The sequence below is a fragment of the Tiliqua scincoides genome, chromosome 11 (assembly GCF_035046505.1).
Source record: "Tiliqua scincoides isolate rTilSci1 chromosome 11, rTilSci1.hap2, whole genome shotgun sequence".
NCBI classification, from domain to species: domain Eukaryota; kingdom Metazoa; phylum Chordata; class Lepidosauria; order Squamata; family Scincidae; genus Tiliqua; species Tiliqua scincoides.
The window spans coordinates 2,603,858-2,628,311 of NC_089831.1; the positions used below are offsets into that span (position 1 = coordinate 2,603,858).

At 47.4% G+C, this 24,454-nt stretch overlaps 1 protein-coding gene across 1 annotated transcript in view; it reads left to right on the forward strand.

Annotated features, from left to right (window-relative positions):
• Window positions 1–1,192: 1,192 nt before the first annotated feature.
• CDS2 (CDP-diacylglycerol synthase 2) overlaps window positions 1,193–24,454 on the forward strand; it is a 41,672-nt gene continuing 18,410 nt past the window's right edge. Inside the window, exons 1-5 of the mRNA XM_066639420.1 lie at window positions 1,193–1,299; window positions 15,843–15,976; window positions 19,837–19,933; window positions 22,117–22,214; window positions 22,321–22,460. Of these exons, the coding sequence (XP_066495517.1) occupies window positions 1,237–1,299; window positions 15,843–15,976; window positions 19,837–19,933; window positions 22,117–22,214; window positions 22,321–22,460 (532 nt within the window). The 5' untranslated portion in view covers window positions 1,193–1,236. The remainder of the gene's footprint in view (window positions 1,300–15,842; window positions 15,977–19,836; window positions 19,934–22,116; window positions 22,215–22,320; window positions 22,461–24,454) is intronic.

Below are 24,454 nucleotides of genomic sequence, written 5' to 3' on the forward strand. Positions count from 1 at the left end.
GTCCAATGGAAAGGCAGAGGCCAATACGGTTGGTTCCAGCGGTGTCGCAGGAGTTGCCAGAACATGACAGTGTTCAGCCATGAACTGCCTCAGGGACATGTGAACTGGCACCACATGCCACAGAAACAGCAGGGAAGGTTGCACTGCTAAAGGAACCCAGAGGGTAGAACATCACCATGGGGACTGTGGCCAGGACTGCAGGCTCAGGGCCCAATCCAATCCAACTTTCCAGTGCCTGTGCAGCTGTGCCAGTGGGGCATGCACTGAATCCTGTGGTGGGAGGCAGTCACAGAGGCCTCCACAAGGTATGGGAACATTTGTTTCCTTATCCTGGGGCTGCTGCTGTAGCACAATGACAATAAAGTTACTACTACTACTACTACATTGTGGCTGCACCAGTGCTGGAAAGTGGGATAGGACTGGGCCCTCAGAGCCAATCCTCTGCCTGTCTACTCAGTCAAAAGTCCAATTATAGTCAATAGGGCTTACTCTCAGGAAAGTGTGGATAGAATTGCAAACTCACCCCAATCCTAAGCATGTCAATTACAGACAATGGGGTTTACTCCCAGGAAGGTGTGCATAGAATTGCAGACATGCCCAAGTCTAGGCATGTCTATTCAGAAGTCCAATTATATTCAATGGAGCTTACTCCCAGGAAAGTGTGGATTGGATGGTAGCCTTAGAGCACAAGCCTCTGCAGGTCTACTCAGGAGTAAGGACCATTCTGGCCAATGGGGCCTACTCCCAGGAAAGTGTGGATAGAATTGCACTTATAGCCCAAGCCTCTGCAAGTCTACTCAGGAGTAAGTCCAATTATATTCAATGGAGCTTACTCCCAGGAAAGTGTGGTTTCGATGGTAGCCTCAGAGCCTAAGCCTCTGCAGGTCTACTCAGGAGCAAGGCCCATTCTGGCCAATGGGGCCTCCTCCCAGGAAAGCGCGGCTAGATCGCTACCGCTGCAGCCTGCCGTAGGCGACCCCTGCGCGGCCGCAGCTAGGCTCAACCACATCCGGGCGCGGCGAGAGGCGGAGCCCCAGAAGGCCCCGACGCCGAGGCGCAGGCTGCAGGGAGAGGAGGCCACGCCCACCCCGCGGCCGCGCGCCTCCCATTGGTCGGGCGCCCGAAGCCCCGCCCCAATCCCCGGGCCTGGCAGGCTCCCCGGGCGGCGCGTGCGGGTGCTGCGGAGTCGCTGCGCCGCGCAGTGCTAGAGCGGAGCGGAAGGCGCGGCCGGGCAGGATGAGCGCGCTCAGGCTCAGACCGGGCCGGGGGGCCGACGGGCAGCTGGACTCCGAGGACAAGGTGTGCTGGCCGGGCGGCGGGTCCCGGCTTGTAGGGGCCGAGCGTGCGCGGAGGGCGGAAGGCTGCCTGCCCCGTCCTGCCCCACCGAGGAAGGGACGCTTCCAGCAGCGCTGCGGGGCCCCTAGTGTGTTCCCAGCAGCCGCCGGGCGGCGGGCGGGCGAGCGGCTGTGCTGCCCCCGAGGGCAAGGCCCCCAGCAGTGGCGTAGCTGGGGGGTGGTGCACTCAGGCTGGCAGCGGGCGGGCAAGCGGCCCCTCCCTTCGGAGCCATTCCCGGCGGGGGGGGGGGCAGAACGGAGCCGTACGGGAGTCAGGACGTGTCCTGGGAAAAGGGGGGGGCTCGGGGCGCAGGCTGGAACACCTCTGTTTTCATGGAGCTGGTTGGGTGTCAGATCAGCTTGCAGTGCCATCAAAATGCAGTCAAGCCTCAAATCCTCTTGCAACCACTGTGCAAATTTAGGGCGAAATCCTGTCCAATTTAGGAAGAGAATTGCAGAGTGAAGTTACTGATCTCTTGACTAAAATATGCAACTTGTCCCTCAAAACAGCCACGGTTGCAGAGGATTGGAGGATAGCAAATGTCACACCGATTTTTAAAAAGGGAAAGAGGGGGGACCCGGGAAACTGTAGGCCGGTCAGCCTAACATCTATACCGGGTAAGATGGTGGAATGCCTCATCAAAGGTAGAATCTCAAAACACGTAGACCAACAGGCCTTGCTGAGGGAGGATCAGCCTTGCTTCTGTAAGGGTAAGTCTTGCCTCACAAACCTTTTAGAATTCTTTGAAAAGGTCAACAGGCATGTGGATGCGGGAGAACCCGTGGACATTATATATCTGGACTTTCAGAAGGCGTTTGACACGGCCCCTCACCAAAGGCTACTGAGAAAACTCCACAGTCAGGGAATTAGAGGGCAGGTTTGAGACCTGGTTGAAGACCAGGAAACAGAAAGTGGGTGTCAATGGGCAATTGTCATAATGGAGAGAAGTGAAAAGCGGTGTGCCCCAAGGATCTGTCCTGGGACCGGTGCTTTTCAACCTCTTCATAAATGACCTGGAGACAGGGTTGAGCAGTGAGGTGGCTAAGTTTGCAGAAGACACCAAAGTTTTCTGAGTGGTGAAGACCAGAAGTGATTGTGAGGAGCTCCAGAAGGATCTCTCCAGACTGGCAGAATGGGCAGCAAAATGGCAGATGTGCTTCAATGTCAGTAAGTGTAAAGTCGTGCACATTGGGGCAAATAAATCAAAACTTCACATATAGGCTGATGGGTTCTGAGCTGTCTGTGACAGATCAGGAGAGAGATCTTGGGGTGGTGGTGGACAGGTCGATGAAAGTGTTGACCCCATGTCCAGCGGCAGTAAACAAGGCCAATTTTATGCTTGGGATCATTAGAAAAGGTATTGAGAACAAAACGGCTAATATTATAATGCCGTTGTACAAGTCGATGGTAAGGCCACACCTTGAGTATCTTGTCCAGTTCTGGTTGCCACATCTCAAAAAGGACATAGTGGTAATGGAAAAGGTGCAAAAGAGTGCGATTAAGATGTTTACTGGGCTGGGGCACCTTCCTTATGAGGAAAGGCTACGGCGTTTGGGCCTCTTCAACCTAGGAAAGAGACGCCTGAGGGGGGACATGATTGAGACATACAAAATTATGCATGGGAAGGATAAAGTGGATAGAGAGATGCTCTTTAGACTCTCACATAACACCAGAACCAGGAGACATCCACTCAAATTGAGTGTTGGGAGAGTTAGGACAGACAAAAGAAAATATTTCTTTACTCAGCGTGTGGTTGGTCTGTGGAACTCCTTGCCGCAGGATGTAGTGATGCCGTCTGGCCTGGACGCCTTTAAAAGGGGATTGGACAAGTTTCTGGAGGAAAAATCCATTATGGGTTACAGGCCATGATATGTATGTGCAACCTCCTGATTTTAGAAATGGGCTATGTCAGAATGCCAGATGCAAGGGAGGGCACCAGGATGCAGGTGTCTTGTTATCTGGTGTGCTGTGAGATGCAGGAAGCTGGACTAGATGGACCTATGGCCTGATCCAGTGGGGCTGTTCTTAACTATCCAGCTCTGGTGTAGCCACAATGCAGCCCCATGGTAAGGGAACACATGTTCCCATATCTTGAGGAGACCCCAATGACTGCCCCTCCACCATAGGAGGCAGCTCACACCCCACTGGCACAACTGCAACAGCACTGGAAAATTAGATAGGATTGGGCCCTTAGGATCCTGCAAGAGCCTGGCCCGTAGCTGGGTTGAATGCAGAAGACAGCAAGTAAGGTGCTGAGCTTATGATTCCTGCCAAATTCTTCTCCATTCTGTGCACAGCCCAAGTTTTGAGGCCTGTGATTACATCAGTTGGTCCTTGAAGGAGGAGAACCATGTCCTGGGGAATCTAACTGTCCAGGCATTTATAGATGTTTGCTCAACAAGGCTGTGCAATTGGCTTTTAAGAACATAAGAAGAGCCCTGCTGGATCAGGCCAAAGGCCTGTCTAGTCCAGCTTCCTGTATCTCACAGAGGCTCACCAGATGCCTCAGGGGGCACAAACTGCACCCTGGCGCCCTCCCCTGCATTTGACATTCTGAGGTAGCCTACTTCTGAAATCAGGGGCTTGCACATACCTGTCATGACTTGTTACCAATGATGGACTTTTTCTCCAGACATTTGTCCAATCCCCTCTTAAAGGGATTTTCTTTCTCTAACCTGTGTTCTAATCTGCAATCGGAAATAAACAAACCTCACTAGATGTTTCTCAGTGTGAGGTGTAAAACAAAAAGTTGTGACCCTCCCTGTGCTTACTTGAGAGCCAGCTGTGTTGAAAGCAGTGGGGCTTCCTTCAGAAAAGACATTAGCTAGGGTGTTGTGATCTATGCCTTGCTGTGGAGCAGGGACATGTGGTTGTTGGGGAGGCAGGTGAGGCAAAGCCTCCCCACCAGAGTCCTTCAGAAGTGCTGCTGCATGTGAAGTGTGCAAGCATGCACCCATATACAGAGAGCATGGAGAGCACATAGCATGTGGGTTGTGAGTGTTTACACACCTCAAATGCGATGGTGCTTTTCAAAGGAGGGGAGGCTCTGCCTCTCTTGTTTCCGCACCCACTTGTGTGGAGGTCCGCATCCCTGCTGTGGAGGCTGGCTTTTTCCTGCCACAGCCAGGTGTTCCACTTCCTACACTGCTGCCAGCAACACCTGGGCTGTTCAGCAACATGTATCCAGCTCCACAAGCACAACTGAACAGTGCAAGATCGCAGATGAGTAGAGATGAGTCTCATATGAGAGACAAATAGGAAAGGCAGTTGCTGTCAGGCAGCAAAGGCAGTTTCCTGTCAACAAAGCCTTGATTGAGAGACCAGGGACTGGCCTATTTGTCAATGTTCCTCTCAGTCCCTGAACTGGGAAAAGATGACGGGGGTGGCATGGAAGAGGAAGTGTGGAGGAGGGTGGTGGGCTCTGGTGTTCAGGTGCAAGAGGCAGTGTGTCAGCCCTACAGGAACTCAAGCTTCAAAGGTGCCCTGGCTGATGCTGTGCCTGGGAGTGGCTCCCATTTGGAGAGATGAACCAAGAACATGAAGGAGAAACATGGTAGAGGTCTACCATAACACGGTGGGAGACTGAATTGCACATTGAGAAATCTCGTGTTTCCCTTGCTGCTGCCATAAACTTGTGAGGGGCCTTAGCCAAGCCAGTGCTCCCAGCCTCAGTCATCCCATTTTACGAATGGGAAGAACAGAGTTATCCGCCTTACAGGTTGTTACCAGAATGACAAACTGCTGGGCATGAACTGCTCTGAATGCATTAAAACACTGCCTGATGTATGATGCTGGCTCACAATAAGTGGCTAGAGAGTTCGTCTAGGAGTGGAGAAATTCTGGTTCAAATTCCCATTTAGCCATGAAGTTCACTAAGGGATTTTGGGTCAGTCATCACCTCCCAGCCTAACCTTCTTCATAGGATTGTTGTGAGGATGAAATTATGGCAGATATGGGACTTTGTGTGCTGCACTGAATTCCTTGACTGATAGGAATATGAACATAATACTTATTCTGAACAGGAAATGTTTAAAATGACAGTTCATGGGGATGTTTATGTATTTTGTATTTTTATACCCTTCTAAGGAGCTTAGGGTGGGGGATGTGGTTCCCTCCTCTTTATCCTCACAACAACCCTGTGAAATAGGTGAGGCTGAGAGATAATGACTGGCCTAAGATCACTCAGGAAGCTTTATGGCCCAGTGGGGGTTTGAACCTGGATCTTTCACATCCAAGTCCAACACCATAACCACTACGCCACCCTGGCTTTCAGATTTGGCTTCAGTTCCCAGCAGACCCCAGGGCTCACTGGACACCTAGAGCAGGTCTCTACTAGCCTCTTCTTTTTCCCTGTATAGTAGAAGAAAATGATAAGGTTTCTATAGATGATTGAGACCTGCTTCCTGCCTCAGTCCTTCAGGACAGAAAGAGTTGTGTATGAAGAACGGACAGAAGGCCACCTTTTCACAAGCACCTGGAGTGCCTCACAATTGCCAACCCAGTTTGGAATTTAAAAGAGGGAAAATACCCAGTCGATATGAAAGGAATTATTGTCGCTGTATAGAATCTATGCAAGTGCACCAGATCTCAAGGTAGCTGAGATTAAAACTTTAGTAATAGCATAGTATAAAAATACAAAAATCAAAACCAGCAATAGCACCATAACACTCTCAGCGCTCCTCCCTCATAAATGCACCACCGAAAAAAACTGTCTGCTACCTGGACCCTGTCCCAGAGTGCTGACACCATGTTTAGAATGAACCCCATTAGCTTCCCTGCCACTCTCATCTGGGACCTGCTGCTGTATCGGCAACACACGCGGCTGCTTTGGATGTGGATAAGGGAGCATAAGGCAGCTGGAGAAGGGTGTCCAGGTTCCCTTGCATTTTGGGGATGCAGCACTTTCCTGGTTGCAGCTAAGCTGCAGGGAAACTTTGTGGCTGATTTGGGAGTGGTGTCTTGACATCCCTTTGCAACATGGCAAGAGAATGTGGAACTGTGTCCTGCAGCTGCTTGGTATAGTCAGAGCTTTAGGATTGGATGTTCTGGAACCAGTAGCTTAGCCAGAAAGGGGGTGGCAGCGCAGTAAGTACTGCAGGTGCCATGGTGCGCCATGTAAGTGACTCCTCTCACTCACTGTTGGAGCCATTCTGGGCACAGAGCATGCAGGTGCTGCACAGATGATGTGAAAGCCCCCTTCAGTCATAACAGGTAGTCCTGAGCTAAATCACCAATGGTCTCATATAAGGCGACTTTTTATTTTCCTAATACCCAGATATGCATTTGTCTAACCGAAGTGGTTTAGTGCTGGAGAAGCTGTAGTGTTCGGTTGTAAGAGCTGGATGTGACGGAGACTAGAACTGCCTACGTCAGTGTTCTTCAACCTATGGGTCAAGACCCCAGTGGGGTCACAAAGCCTCATTTGGGGGGGGGCAGCCTTTCAAAGCCTGTACAAGAGAGAACTTCGATTCAGTCTGGTACTGCCTTCTCAAAAGTGAATTCTTGATATAATCCTGCACAGCCTCTTTTTACTGTCTTGCTGCACAGCTCCGAAGGCCAGCCCTGCTCAGGCTACTATCTAACACAGGGGTGCTCAATAGATGGATCGCGATCTACCGGTAGATCGCAAGGCAAAATGAGTAGATCGCGGAGCCCTGTCTCTTCAAACTGTTAATATGTCAGTTTGTCTAGTCTAGACAAAACTGACATATTTAGCTGACACTGAAACTGACACTTTAGCTGCTTTTCAGGCATGCAGCAACAAAACTGACGAAACTGACTAGTCTCCAGCAGGGGCTCCATACATTAAAGGGGGTGTCTGTCAGACGCTTCCTTCCCCCAGTAGATCTCCGGGCCTTGCTGGGTTTCAGAGTAGCTCTCGAGCCAAAAAAGTGTGAGCACCCCGATCTAACAGTTGTTGGCATCCTTCAGTTTCAGGAATACTATGGTGTCACGCTCTGAATGGTGGTTCTGGAACAGAGTGTCCTCTCCAGTGCGCGAAGCCTGGGTAAAGTAGGTGTGGAGCATAGGCTGTTACCCATGCAGCAAGGTTGTTGTGAAGACAGAAGAGGTAGGGAGAAATGGGGCATGCAGGGTGAGGGAGTGGGCAGATCAGGTCATGGAAGGGAGGCAAGATTGGGGATGGGTCCCCAGACTTATTTACTGATTGATTGGGGCCATGGCATGAAAAAGGTAGAAGATCTGTTCTGCAGGGCAAGCCTCTCTCTTGTGCAGCCTGGCAGAAAGGAGGTTTCACTGCAAGTATATCTTCTCAGGTGGTAGGGGGAAATAGGACAGTCGGGGCAGGGGGTGGGCAGTGATGGAGTGGGGTTGGGCAGATTGTGTCCCAGGAGGGGGATTGGCAGTGGGCCCCCAACCTCATACTGTATTTATTTATTTATTTATTTATTTGGGGGTCATGTCATGAAAAAGGTTGGAGTCCACTGGCTTAAAATCGAGCAAGTGTACAGGAAAAGTTTAGAAAGATGTGTGACCTGGAAGGCTGGCCGTGTCCATCACAAGCCTTGATGGGGGGGGGGAATAGGTGCATGATCCCCCAAACTGCCAGCTGGGGAGTAAAATTGGGTGTCGGGAATGCTCACTGGCGGGTACCAGTGAGATTGGCTGGAATGGGAGCCCAGGTCTACGCAGCTGGTAGCTGGGCTTCAAGGCCAGGTGGGAGCCCAGGTAACCCAGCTGAGGCTACTGAGGCCATCAAGTTCAGCCCGGAGCCCGGGTCTGCCCACCTGGTTGACCTGGGCTCTGAGGTTGGTAGTGCTTGTGTCCCAACCCCTAGCACAAATACTGGATCCACCCCGACTTGGAGGCACATCAGGAAATGGAAAGAATGGCTGTGGTCCCTTTTATAGCTTGAGCTGATGCCTGCCTGCCTGCCTGCCTGCCTGCCTGCCGGGAAGGAAGTCTGGCTAAGTCCATCAGGCCTCGGCTTCCAGGTGTGTGGGTGTACACAGCCCTTTCAGAGTAGCTGCGAGTCTCATTTGGAAGGGAGCTGCTGAAACCAGCTTTGATGCTTGGCAGCTCTTGCAACATTAAACGATGACTCAATGTTTGCTATCATGAAAACCATCCTTGTTACAGCATTTCTGTTCTTTGAACAAAAGGAGCGATACGGCACTCACACACACGCTCCTTTTGCTTGAAAGCAGTTTTTTCCCCATGGGTTTCTAGACGGCTCTACAGAAGCCCTGTAATAGAGGTGGGAGGTTGCAGCCGATGGTTGCTTTTATAGACCATAGCTACCCAGTTGCAATCCGTAGCATGTTTTGAGCCTGAAATGGTTAAAAGTTGTTGTTTTTTTCCTCCCAGAGCACGAGCTCTTAATTTATCCACCTATCTGTAGTTGATGTTTTCTACAGGGACCTCTCTGAATAGGAGTCACCAACATGTGCTTCTGCCCTCCCCTGAAAAACCCAACCTTATTAGGGCATTGCTTTCCTCGAAATAATTTGGAAAAAACCATGCAGGGTCTATTGCAAAACCTAGAAAGCTGTTTTGTGCTGTGTTGAACTGTTGACCCACAAAGGTCTGCATTTGCTCTGGTGGCTGTTGTCCAGAATCTCAGGCTCAGGGATCTTGTGTCAGGCCTTCCTCCAGATGCTTCCAAGTGTTGAATTTCAGAAGCTAATAGCAGAGCTGCACCAAGATCTGGTGAAAGGCAACCAATTACTCCCATTTTGCAGGCCAGGAACACTGAGGCTAAGATATTTTTTGAACCTTGCTATTGTTAAACTATTGGGAGACAAATCCCTGCTGACCTGCTGCAGTTTACTGAGATTCATCCAGTAGATCCCTTCATTGGTAATGGAAAAGTCCATTACGGGGTACAAGCCATGATGTGTATGCGCAACCTCCTGATTTTAGAAATGGGTTATGTCAGAATGCCAGATGCAAGGGAGGGCACCAGGATGAGGTCTCTTGTTATCTGGTGCGCTCCCTGGGGCATTTGGTGGGCCGCTGTGAGATACAGGAAGCTGGACTAGATGGGCCTATGGCCTGATCCAGTGGGGCTGTTCTTATGTTCTTATTGATGACTGCATAAAAATGCATCCAGAGCTGTTTGTTGAAGCATAAAATTAGCAGTCCTTGCTGTCTTCTGGGAGCACTTATCAATCACTAATAATCTTCCTGTTGAGGAACCCCAGTAAGCTTCTGAAGATCTTCAGGCGTTTCCAGAATGCAATTTGAATATGACTTCTGTATGGTATGGCAGAATAATTTCTGAATTTGTTCTTCCATTCATTTACTCTGTCTCAGGCTCACTGCAGACAACAGGTTTGTTTGCTTGTAGGATGGGTCCAAAGTGGATGAAATGCTTAAAAGGTCAAGTGGAATGTGGGGGTTTTTGGGGGGGGGATGTTTCAACAGTTGCATGTGAGCTCCTTGCAGAGAAAAACTGTGTTCCTCAGCCTTGTGTCCACGTGTGGCAATGACGATGCAGTGGTCGTGAGCATGCTCTCTTGTGCGGGATTTAATGATCTTCTTTTGTTCTAAAATTGGCTTCCTATGGTTCTTCTGTCCTAATCTGCTTTGAGATAAACTAAAATTAGCTGAGTTTTAAACTGAAATGAGGATTGCTGCCCATGAAATCAGATGCTAGTGTGGTGGGCCTATGTGTTGACATTTGTAGCTCTGCGTGTGCAGAGGTTTTGCGATTGTGGCATGCCTTAAGATGTTTATTGAAAACGTATATCGCTGTACTTCTCAAAAGCTCAAGGCTACTTACAAGGTTTAATGAAAATCAATCTAAAAATACAAAATTGTGTATGAATAAGTTTAAAAGCATGCAAATCCAAAAAATTAAAAGCATCCATGTTTGAATTACGAAACATAATTTCAGAACCAGAGCAATAAATAAAGTCTGACTTGATGAAAAGTATGGGGTCTTTGCTGTCATGATCTCTAAACAGGTTTAAACCAGCACAACTGTTTAAGGACAGCAGGGGGGAGAATGTGTGCTTGTAAAGTTGTGGAGATCACTGAACCTTGCTGGTTTCAAGGCGACTTATGCAACTCAGCCCCCCTGTTTCCTGCAGGGCCTCAGGAAATATCCATGTTAGCTGGCTGGATGTTGTGTTGGACTGGCTTGTGTCCCAGTAAAGTGCTCTCTCTTGCTTCCCCCCTCACTGAAGATGTGATGGTTTTACTGCATGTTTGGGAGTCTGATGATGCTCACACCCCAAATAAGGCAAACAAGACACAGGTTGGCAGGCTGCCTGGCCTTTACGGAAATGCTGAAGAGTAAATCTTCTTAAGGAATCCTTTGCTAGAGCTGCCACTTAGAATATAGTGAGCAGCTATCTGTATGGCACCTGAGAGTACCATAAGGGCAAGGCCCCTGCCCTGAGGAGCTTACTTTCTAGATGGAGATTGGGGAGGAGAGGCAAGGCAAAGAAGCGATTAGTCTGAGCCCATTCAGTTACCTTGCTGGAATACAAAGTTCTGTGTTTGTATTCTGGGCTAAGTTCGATAAGCCCTGCTCCCAAATAGGGTTGTGTAGGTTGGAGGCCATAGGACGGGGGGGGGGGGGCTGTATGAGCTTGATTTTTTAAAATGTAAATAGCAGCTGTGTGGAGCATCACACAGACTGCAAGTGGAGCATGGAGGGGAGGACTTACCCTCTGTCCTCCCTCATTTCCAACCCTATGAGCATGAGTTGCTATTTGATGAGAGGGCAAAAAAAAAAACTTCTGACTGCTGCAAAGGGAGCTTTTTCTCCTGGGGAAGATTCAGATAAGAATGTAGGAAGGCAAGCCCTATTCAGACTTTCAGTCCATGTGTTGAAGGAATGAGTCAGACACCCCCTTGGATTGCCCTATACTTGCTGTAGACAAATACTGAATGCCTGGGATCAGGAGTTGGGGGGCAAGTCATCAGCAGGGACCGGGTTAGTGTGGCACCATCCCAGCTGGAGGGTGGGGGTCTCCAAGCATTCCTTCTATGTGTGGACTGAAGGTCTGAGTTGGGCAATGCCTTGTGACTGGTGTAACTTTTGTACCGCTCTGCAGTGCTCTTTATATAATGTGTTCTCTTTAAAAATGCTGTGTGGCGTGTTATATCAGCTGCTTCTGAAATCACTGGAAAGCAAACAGTTTGCTCCAGCCTTTTCTTTTTTCTCATACAATGCAGTTTTTATTCCTCTGCCTATGATTTGTCCCTGGTCAGGCATCTGTGATCAGGATTGCATTAGCACTCTGCATTCTAATAATAATAATAATTATTATTATTAATTATTTATATTAATAATAATAATTATAATATAATAAATAATAATAATTATTATATTATATTATATTATATATAATAATAATTATAATAAATAATAATAATTATTTATATTAATAATAATTATTATAAATTATATTTATTATAAATATTATAATTTATAATAATATAATTAATATTATTATATTAATAATAATAATAATTATTATTATTATTATTAACTAGGTATTTATATACCACCTTTCTGGTCATCAGTTTACTCCTCTATCAAGGTGGTTTACATAGGCAGGTGTTTCTAAATCCCTCAAGGGGATTTTTACAAGCATAGAGGTTCTCTCTTTCAAGAACCAACATTTCAGATGGATCTTCCTGATTTGGTCTCACTTCTGGCCTCCAGGTCTCCCACGCAGGCTGACGAGCAGCTCCATCTCTCACATGGAGGGCAGCCAAGACGCTTCTTGCTCACACCAAGAGCAGGTGGAATCACACAGCTCGGCTTGTCAGCTGCTTCAAAGTCTCGCCATTCTCAGCTGTTCAGGGAGCTGCTGGTGTCCCCAAACTGGTGTATTTCTGATGTTATCTTCGGGCTAACGGAGGCTGTATCCTCTAGACCAGACCTCCTGCCCTAAGAAACACTTTTCCTTGTAGGGCGCAGAGAGAGAGAGAGAAAATAAAGCCAAGCTCTGTCTCCTTGACCCTGTATAGACAAAAACTACAATGAGTTTCTGCCTATAGTGACAAGACTTTTATCAGACATTTTATGGCAAAAATTAAAAACGCTGAACCTTACCTTCCCCCCCCCCCCATCAAAGGGGATCAGGGAAGTTGATATGTTTGACCTGAACAAATTCATTGAAGATTCCTCAATTAGCAAACAGATCAATGCAATGCTAAAATTGTTTTTCTCCCTAATGGTTTTTTTGAAGCTGGTTTTCTGCTAGTGTTGTGTAATTTGCAAATTTGCCTTCATGCTGAGAAGGAATTAGTAGAGGCAAAGCAACAGTGCAGGCCCTCGGTGCTGGCCCTCGGTGCTGGCCAAGACAAATACTTGAGTTGGGGTTATCCACTCAAACTCCCTCTGCCATTTTCATCTAGCAGATGCACTGTTGTCTCTGGGATGTGTTGGCACTTGGAGCTAAGGACATGTAATAGCTGAGGTGTCAGTGTTGTTGAAATGGGGTGATTGTTGAGAGTTGCCTGCTAAGCAAATGTGGAAATGGTGCATATATGTGCATGAAGACCATAGAAGTCAGTGTACCACAAGAAGAAAAACGTTGCAAAATGCTGATTATCTTATTTCACGTGACTCAGACTTTTAAAAAAGTATTTTTGCAAGATTTGTGGGGAAATTTGAGGTCTGCCTGAGGTGTCTGTGGTCTTGGGCCTACATTTTGCAGGACATCATATCATGCAAAGAGTTAGCTCTGAGATGTCAATTATAGTAACTTGGTTATTGGAGCAAAACCATGTACTCTGGAGACATTCCTAACAAACTATCATTGTTTGTCTATCTGGGATTTCAAGTGAGGAGCTGCCAAGATTGAACTGTACGGTGAAGCCAGCTGACATGTAGTTGTTGTCTTTGTGTATGTTGTTGTCCCTAATCAGTGATTCCAACATGTCCAGAGTTGGGTAATGGTTGTCAAAGGTCTAAGGCAAAGGTTTCAGGTGGTCATATGCAAGTCTCTGATAAGATAAGATATAGCCCTCAATGAGTTGCGAGTTGTGTTTTGGCTTTTTTTGTGACTGAAAGATAATCTGTGTTCTATCTGAAATTGCTTATTTATGTAGAATGGCCTGGAAACCAAGTTTTCAGGAGTTAACTTTTTGCAGCATGGTTATTTTTTCTGGCAGATCTATTCAGTTCAGGGTCTGTTTTAGAATTCTGGATTCCACAAGGCTGTTCATGTGTTGGACTTGGGTTGCCAATTTGCACACCTTCCCATATGTCCACATCTTTCAATAGGCTGTCAATGAAAACTGTGTGTGATAAATGCTCTCCTCTTGTTTACATTCTCAGGTTCGGTAATGATGATTAGGCTTTTTTGTTCAGGGTTGCCTGTCTGTGGGTTAACCCCATTTGTATAGGAATTTGCTGGTACTTAAGGAAGCAGTGTGCATCCTTAGAGTGCAAGAGGTGCTTGCCATGGAAACTGCTCAGCTGGACCAAAGCAGAGCACAAGCACCTAGTTTGGCTTCCTGATCAGCTGCCTAAACCAGTGATTTGCATAAGAGATGTCACAAATAAGCCTGGGTAATTGGCACTTTCTCTTCCGCTCATCTCCTTCTGCTTTGGCGCCCCCCCATCTACATTAAGTACCCTTCTGTCTTATATAGTTAATGCCATGCCTCTGAATCGAGAAATTCAGGCTGCATAATTCTGATCTTTTAATTGCCAGTTGGGTTTATGGCTTTCACTTATGCTGCTTTCTACCTGTCTACCAGGATGATTTTCTGGATAAAATCAAGACAATTTTAAACTGATAATTGTAAATCTCTAGCACAGGGACCAACCTAAAGCACTGATTTAAAATCAAAATTTTCCCTTCCTATTCTGAGGCTTCCTAAATGGATGTTCATTTTAATAGGTTGGCAGGTAGGCAGAATTGGAAATATTTATAATTAGTGTGTGGTAATACCTCCGTCAGCACTGAAGAACCCCTTTATCCAAAGCTCATCTGCAATCCCCTTATGTGAGACTCTGGCTGTAGTGAATTAACTGGAAGGTTTTTGCTCCGGCTCTAAGTTGGGGTTCCTGGTCGGTGCAGCTAAGAGGCTTGGCAGACTTTCCTTTGTAAAGTTTGTCCGCCTCACGAAATGGCCTGTTGCTAAGACAATAGGGAGCATCTACTAAAAATACCGCCTTTTGCACTTGGCTGTCCTTGTCCAAGTGCGATCTTGGCCTTGCAGCTTCCCAGTACATTTACACCACCAAGAGACAGTGCTTCGCCTCTCTCTTGCAAATCACTACTGGGACACAGCTCAGACTAAGAGCATCTGTGGGCTGTCACAACCCTATCCTCTTCCTCTGACTCATGAGTCCTTTTCCACAAGGCATATGAGTTTCTCACTTGCATTTAGGAAATGGCATTTGAAAATGAAAAGAATTGTCCAAACAAACTGAGAATTTCACCCCTTTGTTTGCTGCATCACCCCTTTTCCTTTCTGTGGTTTGCTTTAGCCAAAATGTTGTACTATCATTAACCAAGATCACCCTTGTAACCAGAGTTTGAAACCAGGGCTGGGCATGGGTTTTGCTCATCCTGGTTAGGCATGAGCTATGGTTTACAGGTGCCTCCACCAACCTGCATTCTGGTTACAAGGACAGTCCTGGTTAGCGATAATGCCAGTGTAAGGCTTCCTTGTGACTGGAGCAAACCATGGGAGGGAGGGAACCTGCAAGCTCCACCTTGTGCACTCTTTGCCTTCCCCCAAAGAGGTTTTTATTCTTAGAATTTTTGAACCACCCAAATGGCCCCCAGTTACAATAACCAAGCAGCATAAGAATGCTAATTATGAGATCAGTTGTACCCCTAAATTATCCAGGGGTGGCAAGATGAACCATGTTAATTGAGGTAGTCTTGTGCACTACAAAATGCTAAGAGGGCAGAGGCTAGGCAGTGAATCTGTGTCTAAACCTGGGTGTTGTGACCAAAAAGTTTGCCCACCATGTTGACTTTGGATTGGGGGGGTGGCACAGGCCAAAACCTCATCAGCAGATCTTCATCCAAGTTGTGAATGCCAGAAAGAAATGCAAAACTCCCAAAGACTGTTTCTTGTGCTCCCAGCAACAGTGCGCAGCTGAGTTAATGGCCAGTCTCCTAGCCTGGGGGCTGGCTTACAGAGAGTATCAAAAGGACTTTGGGGTTGGAGAATTTCTCAGGATCAGTCAAACGAGTTCAGGGATTGCAATAGAACGAATGATACAGAAAGAAGCAGGCCTTGGGATGGCTGCTACTGTGGTGTTTAGAGTATTACGGTTCTGCTTTTCACCATGGTTTCCTCTCCCTGCTCTGCCCCCAGCAATCTCTCCTTGTGGGTCTGTTTTTAATGGGGTTGCCATATTCTGTTACCATTGCAAGCTGCTTTGAGGGCTCTGGTCAGAAGGTGGAATATAACCACATAAACCAAATCCATAAAGGGTGTGTGTCATTGTATAACTTTTTGCATTTACTAATGCCGCCTTCACAGCCCTGATGCAACGCAGTGACCACCCTCTGAGAAGCTGGGTTGGCAGTAAAATCCTTGTTTCTCTCTTCATGCAGGAATCGGAGTTGGAAAACAAGCTGGATGGAGAAACGGCATCAGACAGCGAGTGCAAGTCAGAGGCTCCCCCAGCAGCCCCCGTGGATGACACGCCAGAGGTGCTGAACAGGGCGCTGTCCAACCTGTCCTCAAGGTAGTGCTGGTGACATGCTCTTCCCCAGCCTTCTGGGCTAAGTGTTGCAGTTCTTCCTACCTTTGATGAACCGATCATGTTGTGCTGTAGTTTTAGAGAGAGGGAGTAGACACCAAAATGACAGTGACAGAGGCTGCAACCTCCACCCCTCCTTGGCAAGTCACCTTTCTTTGATGGATGCCAGGTTCCCCTGCTTCATTTCAGAAATCCTACTTGTTTGGCTGTGATTTGATGACATGTTCCTGTCTTGGGAATCTGCTCATAAGACTCCACTGCCAAGACCACTGGCCTTAGGAGCTGCGGGTCCCAATGCAAAACCTTTTTTGTGGGGGGCCTACCCCTGCAGGACCCCTAAAAGAGAAGATGTTTCAGACCTCATTGACAAATTAAAGATCAATAAGTCATCAGGCCCTGATGGCATCCACCCAAGTGTTAAGGAATTGAAGAATGAAGTTGCTGATCTCTTGACTAAAATATGCAACTTGTTCCCCAAAACGGCCACGGTGCCAGAGGATTGGAGGGGGTTACACCAAATGTCACACCAATCTTTAAAAAAGGAAGGAGAGGGGACCCGGGAAACTATAGGCCGGTCAGCCTAACATCTATACCGGGTAAGATGGTGGAATGCCTCATCAAAGATAGAATCTCAAAACACGTAGACCAACAGGCCTTGCTGAGGGAGGATCAGCCTGGCTTCTGTAAGGGTAAGTCTTGCCTCACAAACCTTTCAGAATTCTTTGAGAAGGTCAACAGGCATGTGGATGCGGGAGAACCCGTGGACATTATATATCTGGACCTTCTGAGTGTTCAACATGGTCCCTCACCTAAGGCTACTGAGATCTCCATAGTCAGGGAATTAGAGGGCAGGTCCTCTCATGGATTGAGAACTGGTTGAAGGCCAGGAAACAGAGTGGGTGTCATTGGGCAATTTTCACCATGGAGAGAAGTGAAAAGTGGTGTGCTCAAGGATCTGTCCTGCTTTTCAACCTCTTCATAAATGACCTGGAGACAGGGTTGAGCAGTGAGGTGGCTAAGTTTGCAGACGACACCAAACTTTTCCGAGTGGTGAAGACCAGAAGTGATTGTGAGGAGCTCCAGAAGGATCTCTCCAGACGGGCAGAATGGGCAGCAAAATGCCAGATGCTTTTAATGTGAGTGTAACTTTCTTTGAAAGTGTTACTTTCAAAGTGTAAAGTCATGCACATTGGGGCAAAAACTCAGAATTTCACATTTGAAAATCAAAAGTTCATGGCTAATATTATAATACTGTTGTACAAATCAATGGTAAGGCCACACTTTGAGTGTTGCGTCCAGTTCTAGTCACCACATCTCAAAAAGGGCATCGTGGAAATGGAAAAGGTGCAAAAGAGAGGGAATAAAATTATTACTGGGCTGGGGCACCTTCCTTATGAGGAAAGGCTATGGCGTTTGGGCCTCTTCAGCCTAGAGAAGAGGCGCCTGAGGGTGGACATGATTGAGATGTACAAAATTATGCAGGGGATGGACAGAGAGATGCTTTTTACCCTCTCACACAACACCGGAACCAGGGGTTTTCCACTAAAATTGAGTGTTGGGAGAGTTAGGACAGACAAAAGAAAATATTTCTTTACTCAGTGTGTGGTTGGTCTGTGGAACTCCTTGCCGCACGATGTGGTGACGGCATCTGGCCTGGATGCCTTTAAAAGGGGATTGGACAAGTTTCTGGAAGAAAAATCCATTATGGGTTACAGGCCATGATGCGTATGTGCAACCTCCTGATTGGGTTATGTCAGAATGCCAGATGCAAGGGAGGGCACCAGGATGAGGTCTCTTGTTATCTGGTGTGCTCTGTGGGGCATTTGGTGGGCTGCTGTGAGATACAGGAAGCTGGACTAGATGGGCCTTTGGCCTGAACCAGCTGGGTTGTTATGTTAAGAATGTCTTTCACAAACTCTCAGTGTGTATGCTGGGGGGGGGCGTTCAAAATGTGTAGTGCCATCCCTGATTTTGATGAGCATGATGATGAAAAAGCATCCAGTGGATGGAGAACAGAAGGGTTTTTATTTCCTTGTGGTTCGGGTATTATTCTTAGCACTGCTGTTTTATCTTTTCTTCTACTGGTAGGAAGCAGGCGGAATGCTTGAGACTGGGTGACCTTGGCTTTAATCTTTTCCAGGGTACTCATGCCCTCCTTCTCCTGTGCCCTCTGGTTGGGATACAGCTGTATCAAAGTCGTTGTCTTGTTGCTCCAAAGGATTCACAGTCTCTGTTCTCCAGCATGTCATTTGTCCTGCATAGTCTGGAGTGTGCTCTTCTGTAAACAGACCCTTGGGATATGGATGTGCCTCCTCTCAGGAAGCAGTGAGGGCTAGAAATAGCAGTCACATCTTGTACTTGCTAAAAGTGTGGCAAAGCTCTGAAAGCCATTAAGCAGCTGAAAAGGATCACAGATGTGTACATTTCCACAGGGCCACTACTGCTCTCTGCAAACTCTTGGGGCCAGTTTGTTACTGGGGATAGTTTGAGCCCTGAAGCCCCAGGATGGTGTCATGGTTTGGAAGTTCAACTTAGAGCTGGAAAAACCAGGTTCAAATCACTACTCATCCACAAAGCTTCCTTGGTGACCTGAGGCCAGTCACTATCTCTCAGCCTTGCCTATCTCACAGACCTGTTGGGACCACCTTGAACACCTTAAAAATGTGAAATAAATTTGAAAAATTTGTATGGTTCTGTGGCCTCTATTCCATGTAGAATTTGTCCCAAGCCCAAATAGACACAGATGTAGCATCCTCTGCTTCTGTTATCAGGCAGCCCAGTCCTGACTTGCACTGGGAACAGGCAGGCTGGTGTACTTGCTCTGTATCCAGTGCCAATTTGAGGCCAAAAGCTGTGCAGCTTGAGGCAAGGGGAATTGCTTCCCCTTACCTTGTGTCACACTGCAGCGGCCCCAGTGGGTCTACTTGAATCTGAGCAACCTCAGGCGATGGCGCAGATCTGAGCAGAACAGTGTAACCAAAGGCTGCTCTGTGCTGCCCGGTAATGGGGGTCAGGATCCGCTATAACTGCTGGGTCCTGGTCCCGCTGCTAACCCTCCCCCTGTCCGGGAATGCCTCCCTCCACGCCCCCCCCAATCCCTGCACTGGCCGAGTTTGACCAGTGCAACTTGCCCATCCTCGGGCCCACAGCAGCACAGGGAGACTGGCACACATCCATGCGCTAGCCTGACTCCCTTCAGAGTGGTGCAAAAGTGCTTTACAACACTTGTACGACACTCTTGGGCCGGCACAAGGGACTTGCATTGTCCTAAGTGAGGGTTAGGATTGCCCCCCAAACCTCCCTGGACGCAGTAAGAGAAGTAGGAAGGGTTTGCAACAGGGTCCTACATGTTGTTGCATCTTCTACTGCATGTCCCCAACAATGACTTGGGCCAAATGGAAGCTCCAATGTGGTGCCAGCCACAAGCCCTCCCTGCTTCCTTTCCAGTGTGTCCAGGTAAGTTTTGGAAGAGGTATGAGAGTGGCAGGGAGGGTTCCACATGGAGGACCTTAATCCCCACTGGGCCCAGTTTAAGACCTGGATTGCATACCTGGAACATCTGAGGGGGTGTTTCAGTAGCACAATCTGGTTTCTTAAGTTATTTCTAGTGCAGAGTCTGTGCAGGGGCATAAGTGCATGTTCCAGTTCTCACTGTTCCCCAGGCATTCTTAGCTCATTTTAGCCTCCCAGTAGTGTGTCGCTTGGGTTCAGCTCTGTGTCCCCCACCCAGTTTTATGTGGGTTTCCCATTGCAAAAGCCAGTTTCTCACCCTTTCCTCTTCCGCTGAGCTTGTTCAGAGTTGACTTCCTTGCTTGTCTTTTGACCTTCCCTCCTCTCTGATGCAGATGGAAGAACTGGTGGGTGAGAGGCATCCTGACTCTGGCGATGATCGTCTTTTTCTTCATCATCATCTACTTGGGACCTCTGGTGCTAATGATGATTGTAAGTGCTGGAGGTGTGGACGCTGGTGTGTGCCTACTTTCTCTGAAGCATGTTCCTTTCTCCTGGAGAAGACCAGTCTTCACCTTGAAAGGCAGGGTTAATGTTGGACTCTGCTGAACCCAGTTCCCTTGACTGTATCTTGGTCAGTGGCATCACTGGGGTGTGTGGGGTGTGCAGACCACACCAGTTGATGCACTTGGGGGTGTACGTGTGTGATACCACTACTGGCCAAAATTGTGAAAATCTCGGTATTTCTGAATAATACCATCATGTTATATAGTATTCGATGAGTAATTCAATGCAGAATGCAATGGAGCAAACCACATTGAAGTATCTGTATTCTATCAAAAGGTATAGTCAGGGAAGGAAAACACAAATGGAGTAACAAACAATGGATTGCCTTAACTCAAAACTGACCAATCAGATTGATTGTTCTGAGAGCCAATGATGTGGTGTTGTGATGTAGCAGGGAGCCAAGATGGTTAGTATGAGTGAACTGTCTTATCCATGTATGGAAGCCAACACTAGAACTCTTATTCAGTAGTGTGAGTGTCATCAAGTTGGCCACTGGTTTTTGGTGAGTTCCTGATTCAGGGGGGACCTGAATTCCAATAAAGTGAATGGAGTTACACCACCCCTAGTGATGCCACTTCATTTAGCCTGTGTGTATGATATAGTAATTTATTCAGCATGGTCTGGTACAGGAGGAGGTCCACCATGGGGGTGACGCAATGAGCTCTTGCACTGGTGACACAAACCATATGATGCCTCTGAACTCAGTGGTGGAAAAGCAACTTTGTATGCGGACGGTTCAGAGTTTGAGTTTGATCCCTGACAGCACCTCCAAGTACAACTGGAAATGACTTTCCTCAGTCTTGGGGAGAGGCTGCCAGCTAGTGTATAAGTACCAAGCTTGATGGATTCAGCTACATGTGTATTTCCTCAGTGGAAAGGTCCATTGAGGGATGTCTTTGGGAAATGAGCTCCTCTTTCCTCCTCAGCATTACCCTGGCTGAAATATGGCATAGCAGGGTATGGGAGGAGGGAGAGTACAAGATCACACCCATCCTGGTCTTGTTTGGAAAGCAGCCATCTTGGCTCTATCTTCTTCCTCCCTCTCCAGTCCTTTTGCTCCATTAGGTTATTGTTGTGGGCATTGCAAATGGGCATTGTGCATTCCTCCAACTTGCTTTTCTTGAACTAATGCCTGCTGTTTGCATAAGAACATCAGTGGCCCACCAGATGCCGCAGCACACAAGACAACAAGATACCTGCAAACTGTTGGCACTCCCTTGCTTCTGGCATTCTGCAGGTTACTTCTGTAACCAGGAGATTGCACATGGCTTGTAACCTGTGATGGATTTTCCTTCCAGAAATCTGTCCAGTCCCCTTCTAGAGGCATCTAAGGCAGATGCCAACACCACCTCCTGTGGGAGGGAGTTCCACAGACAGATTATAAAACTCACCACATGTTTTATTCTTGCTGCAATCCTTGCAACAGTCTTGTGCGTCAAAGCCTGAGTCCCACCATCTGTAATATGGGGATAGCAATAATACCTGCCTTGTACTACTTAGTTCTCATCCTTACAGCTTCCCTGTATATTAAACCCATGGAAGTGCTCTAGAGATACTTGGTTATTTGTTTTTATTGCAAGAAGGGTGCACATCTTATTTTTGAGGCAGTCTGGATGGCACCATTAGGTTGCTGGGGCTCAGTGGAAGTGTTCAGTATTCAGCAGGCAGGCTGCCCTCTTTCACTGTTTTTTTGTCTGTTTTGAGTGTTCCCAGTTTGTTCTTTTTCTGCGTGTGTTTTCAGTCTGCTCCATGCTCTTTCCCTTTCACATATATTGTAGTTGAACTGAAAATCCTTTCTCTCCCTCAACTGGCACTTCCCCAGCAGGAAGGCCTGTCTGTGTACCTCCTTCTCACTTTCTTCCTTTAACCCTTAGACTTAACAGGAAGCAAAATATTTGGGGGATGTTAGCCACAAGGGGGAAATCTTTTTGTGCGTTTCAAGCCTTTCAAGTTCATTATGTACTCAGGACCTTCCAGTTAATTTGTGGGTGGTACCACTTTGACTACAGTCCTTTTTAGCTATGGAGGTGAAAGATCAGGGGGTGGGGAGGGTGATGATTATAAAGGCATTAAGTGAAGGTTTCATGATGAATGCTTGTGTTTTGCAGGTTATGTGTGTACAGATCAAGTGTTTCCAAGAGATCATTACAATTGGCTACAACGTCTACCATTCATATGAGCTTCCCTGGTTCAGGACTCTCAGCTGGTAAGTCCAGCTATGCCTGGTGCTCTTCTGATAACTTCAAGGGGATCCTGGTTGGCTTTTTTCCCCTTTGGCTCCCCTACAGAAGATGGGTTCTTTCTCTCTCCAGGTATTTTCTGCTCTGCGTGAACTACTTCTTCTATGGCGAGACCGTAACAGATTATTTTTTTACCCTGGTCCAGAGGGAGGAGCCCTTGAGGATACTCAGCAAATACCACCGCTTCATTTCCTTTGCTCTGTATTTGACTGGTAAGTGGAACTGTGTCCTCCCATTTGTTTCCAATGAGACACTTGTCGTTTGGGATTCACAAAATGTTCTTGGAGCACCATCGCTGGCCAGTTGTGTGCCATAAGGCAAGATGCAGCTACCTGGACAAGAGTGTGCTCTTCCTGTTGGACAGCACACTTAGTTCTTTCCTGCAGGTTTGTTTTAATTCATTTCCTAGCAGGTTGTTTCTGAGGCAAGGCTGAAATGTCTCAATTCAAGGTGCTCAAGCCCTACATAGCATCAGTGCTGGATACAAAAGGACAGTCTTATCCTGTGTGTAACTATGCGACAGTTGAGGCTGTGCTCTAGATGCCTTGCCAAATGGAGTTTGATGGGCATCCACCAGGCCCTCCAGTGTTATGGAATGTCTCATGGAAGTTTGCCCAACCCTGTCGCTACATGCCTTTAGGCATCCAGCTGAGATCCAAGTCTTTAAAACCATGTCTGATGCTGTGGGCTACTGCCTGTGGTGTGAAATGTTCAGGTTGGAGGAAATTTGACAGAATTCTGATTTGATGACGACTTTGGGTAAAGCTTCATTGAGGAACCTGTTCCTTTGAAGTGTGGGTGGGTGAAGTTTTGATGGGTGAAAGCATCCTGTGTAATTGTTGTTCTCTTGGAGTCTAACCTTTTACTTATCATTAATAGAAAGATTAGGAAAGTTAAAATTCCAGTTAAACTGACTTTGTTTTAATCCCCTATTCACAAATTAATATTAATATGAATGTATATTTAACATCAGGCAGTTCTTGCAAGCACAGTGGGGCCTGGGTATCTGTGAGGGATCCATTCTAGGACCCCCTGTGGATACAGAGTTCCACAGCATGTGGTGCTGCAGTTACTTATCGGGAGCTTCATCTGACCCTGCAGAGGTCGCACGTGGCCTCCTCAGAAGTCTCCTGGACTTCCAGTTTGTGCTGCCAAATTGGAAGTGGATTTCAGTTGTGTCCAGGCACATGACCTCCCCACACTGCAGAAGACCTCCTGGACATGACCAGAAGCCACTTAAGGACCCTCCAGCCTCCGGCTTGGCATCTGCAGATGTTCAAATCTGCAGATGTCAAGTTTGTGGATAAGGAGGGTCCACTCTGTTTGAATGCATACAGGGCTTATGTGTGCTGTGCATTTGCACATGTTACTCTTCCTAGACCCAAATGGTCTGCAGGGCTTTCTATTCCCTTGCGTTTGAACTCTGCTCCTGTTTTGCTTCTTGGCCTTCCTGAGCTAACCAGCTGCAGTTCTGACCATTGCCCACACGGTGGATGCAAAGCAGTTGGGATTTCAAAGGCTTTTGGTTCCAGAGGAACCATCAGTGAAATACCAATAGGGCTGATTTTGAGACACGCAAATGCTTTGCTGAAGGAAGCAGGAGTGTTTCTGGCTGTCCCTGGTCTGAAGGGAAGGAGTCGCAGCTCCATGTCTGTCACATGCTTTGCATACAGATGGACCGAAGTTCAATTCCTGGTATCTCTAGGCAGGACTGGCTGTCCCTGGAAAGGGCCACTGCCATCAGTGTCAACAATACTAAGGAAGCCAACCCGAGCTGGTGGCGTGACTCCGTATGACGCTGCTGCTAATGTATAATTTCATTGCTGCTGGTCTGATTTGTTAGCTAGTTTTTTTATGGTCCTGGCTGCTGTCTTACTTAGCCTGTGTTTTTTTTAACCATCCATTTGTTAGCTGCTTTGGTTGACATGGCGATGAAAGCGTTATAGGCATCTTTTTCCATAGATAAAAATGAACTGTGGCTAATTTTGCTATTTGCAGCATATGGCATGCACAGGGTCTGGAACAGAAGGCAACAGTATGAGTGAGGTGGAGCTAGACTGAGCCCCAGGAAAGGAGCTGCTGCCCAAAATGGCATCTTGGTAGTTAGGGAAGCATGTATTTTGATGTCATTGCATCATGAGTTTCCCTGTCCATGGCTGCCATCCTCTTGAACTGGGGGAGATGCGTAGCACCACGACATCACACC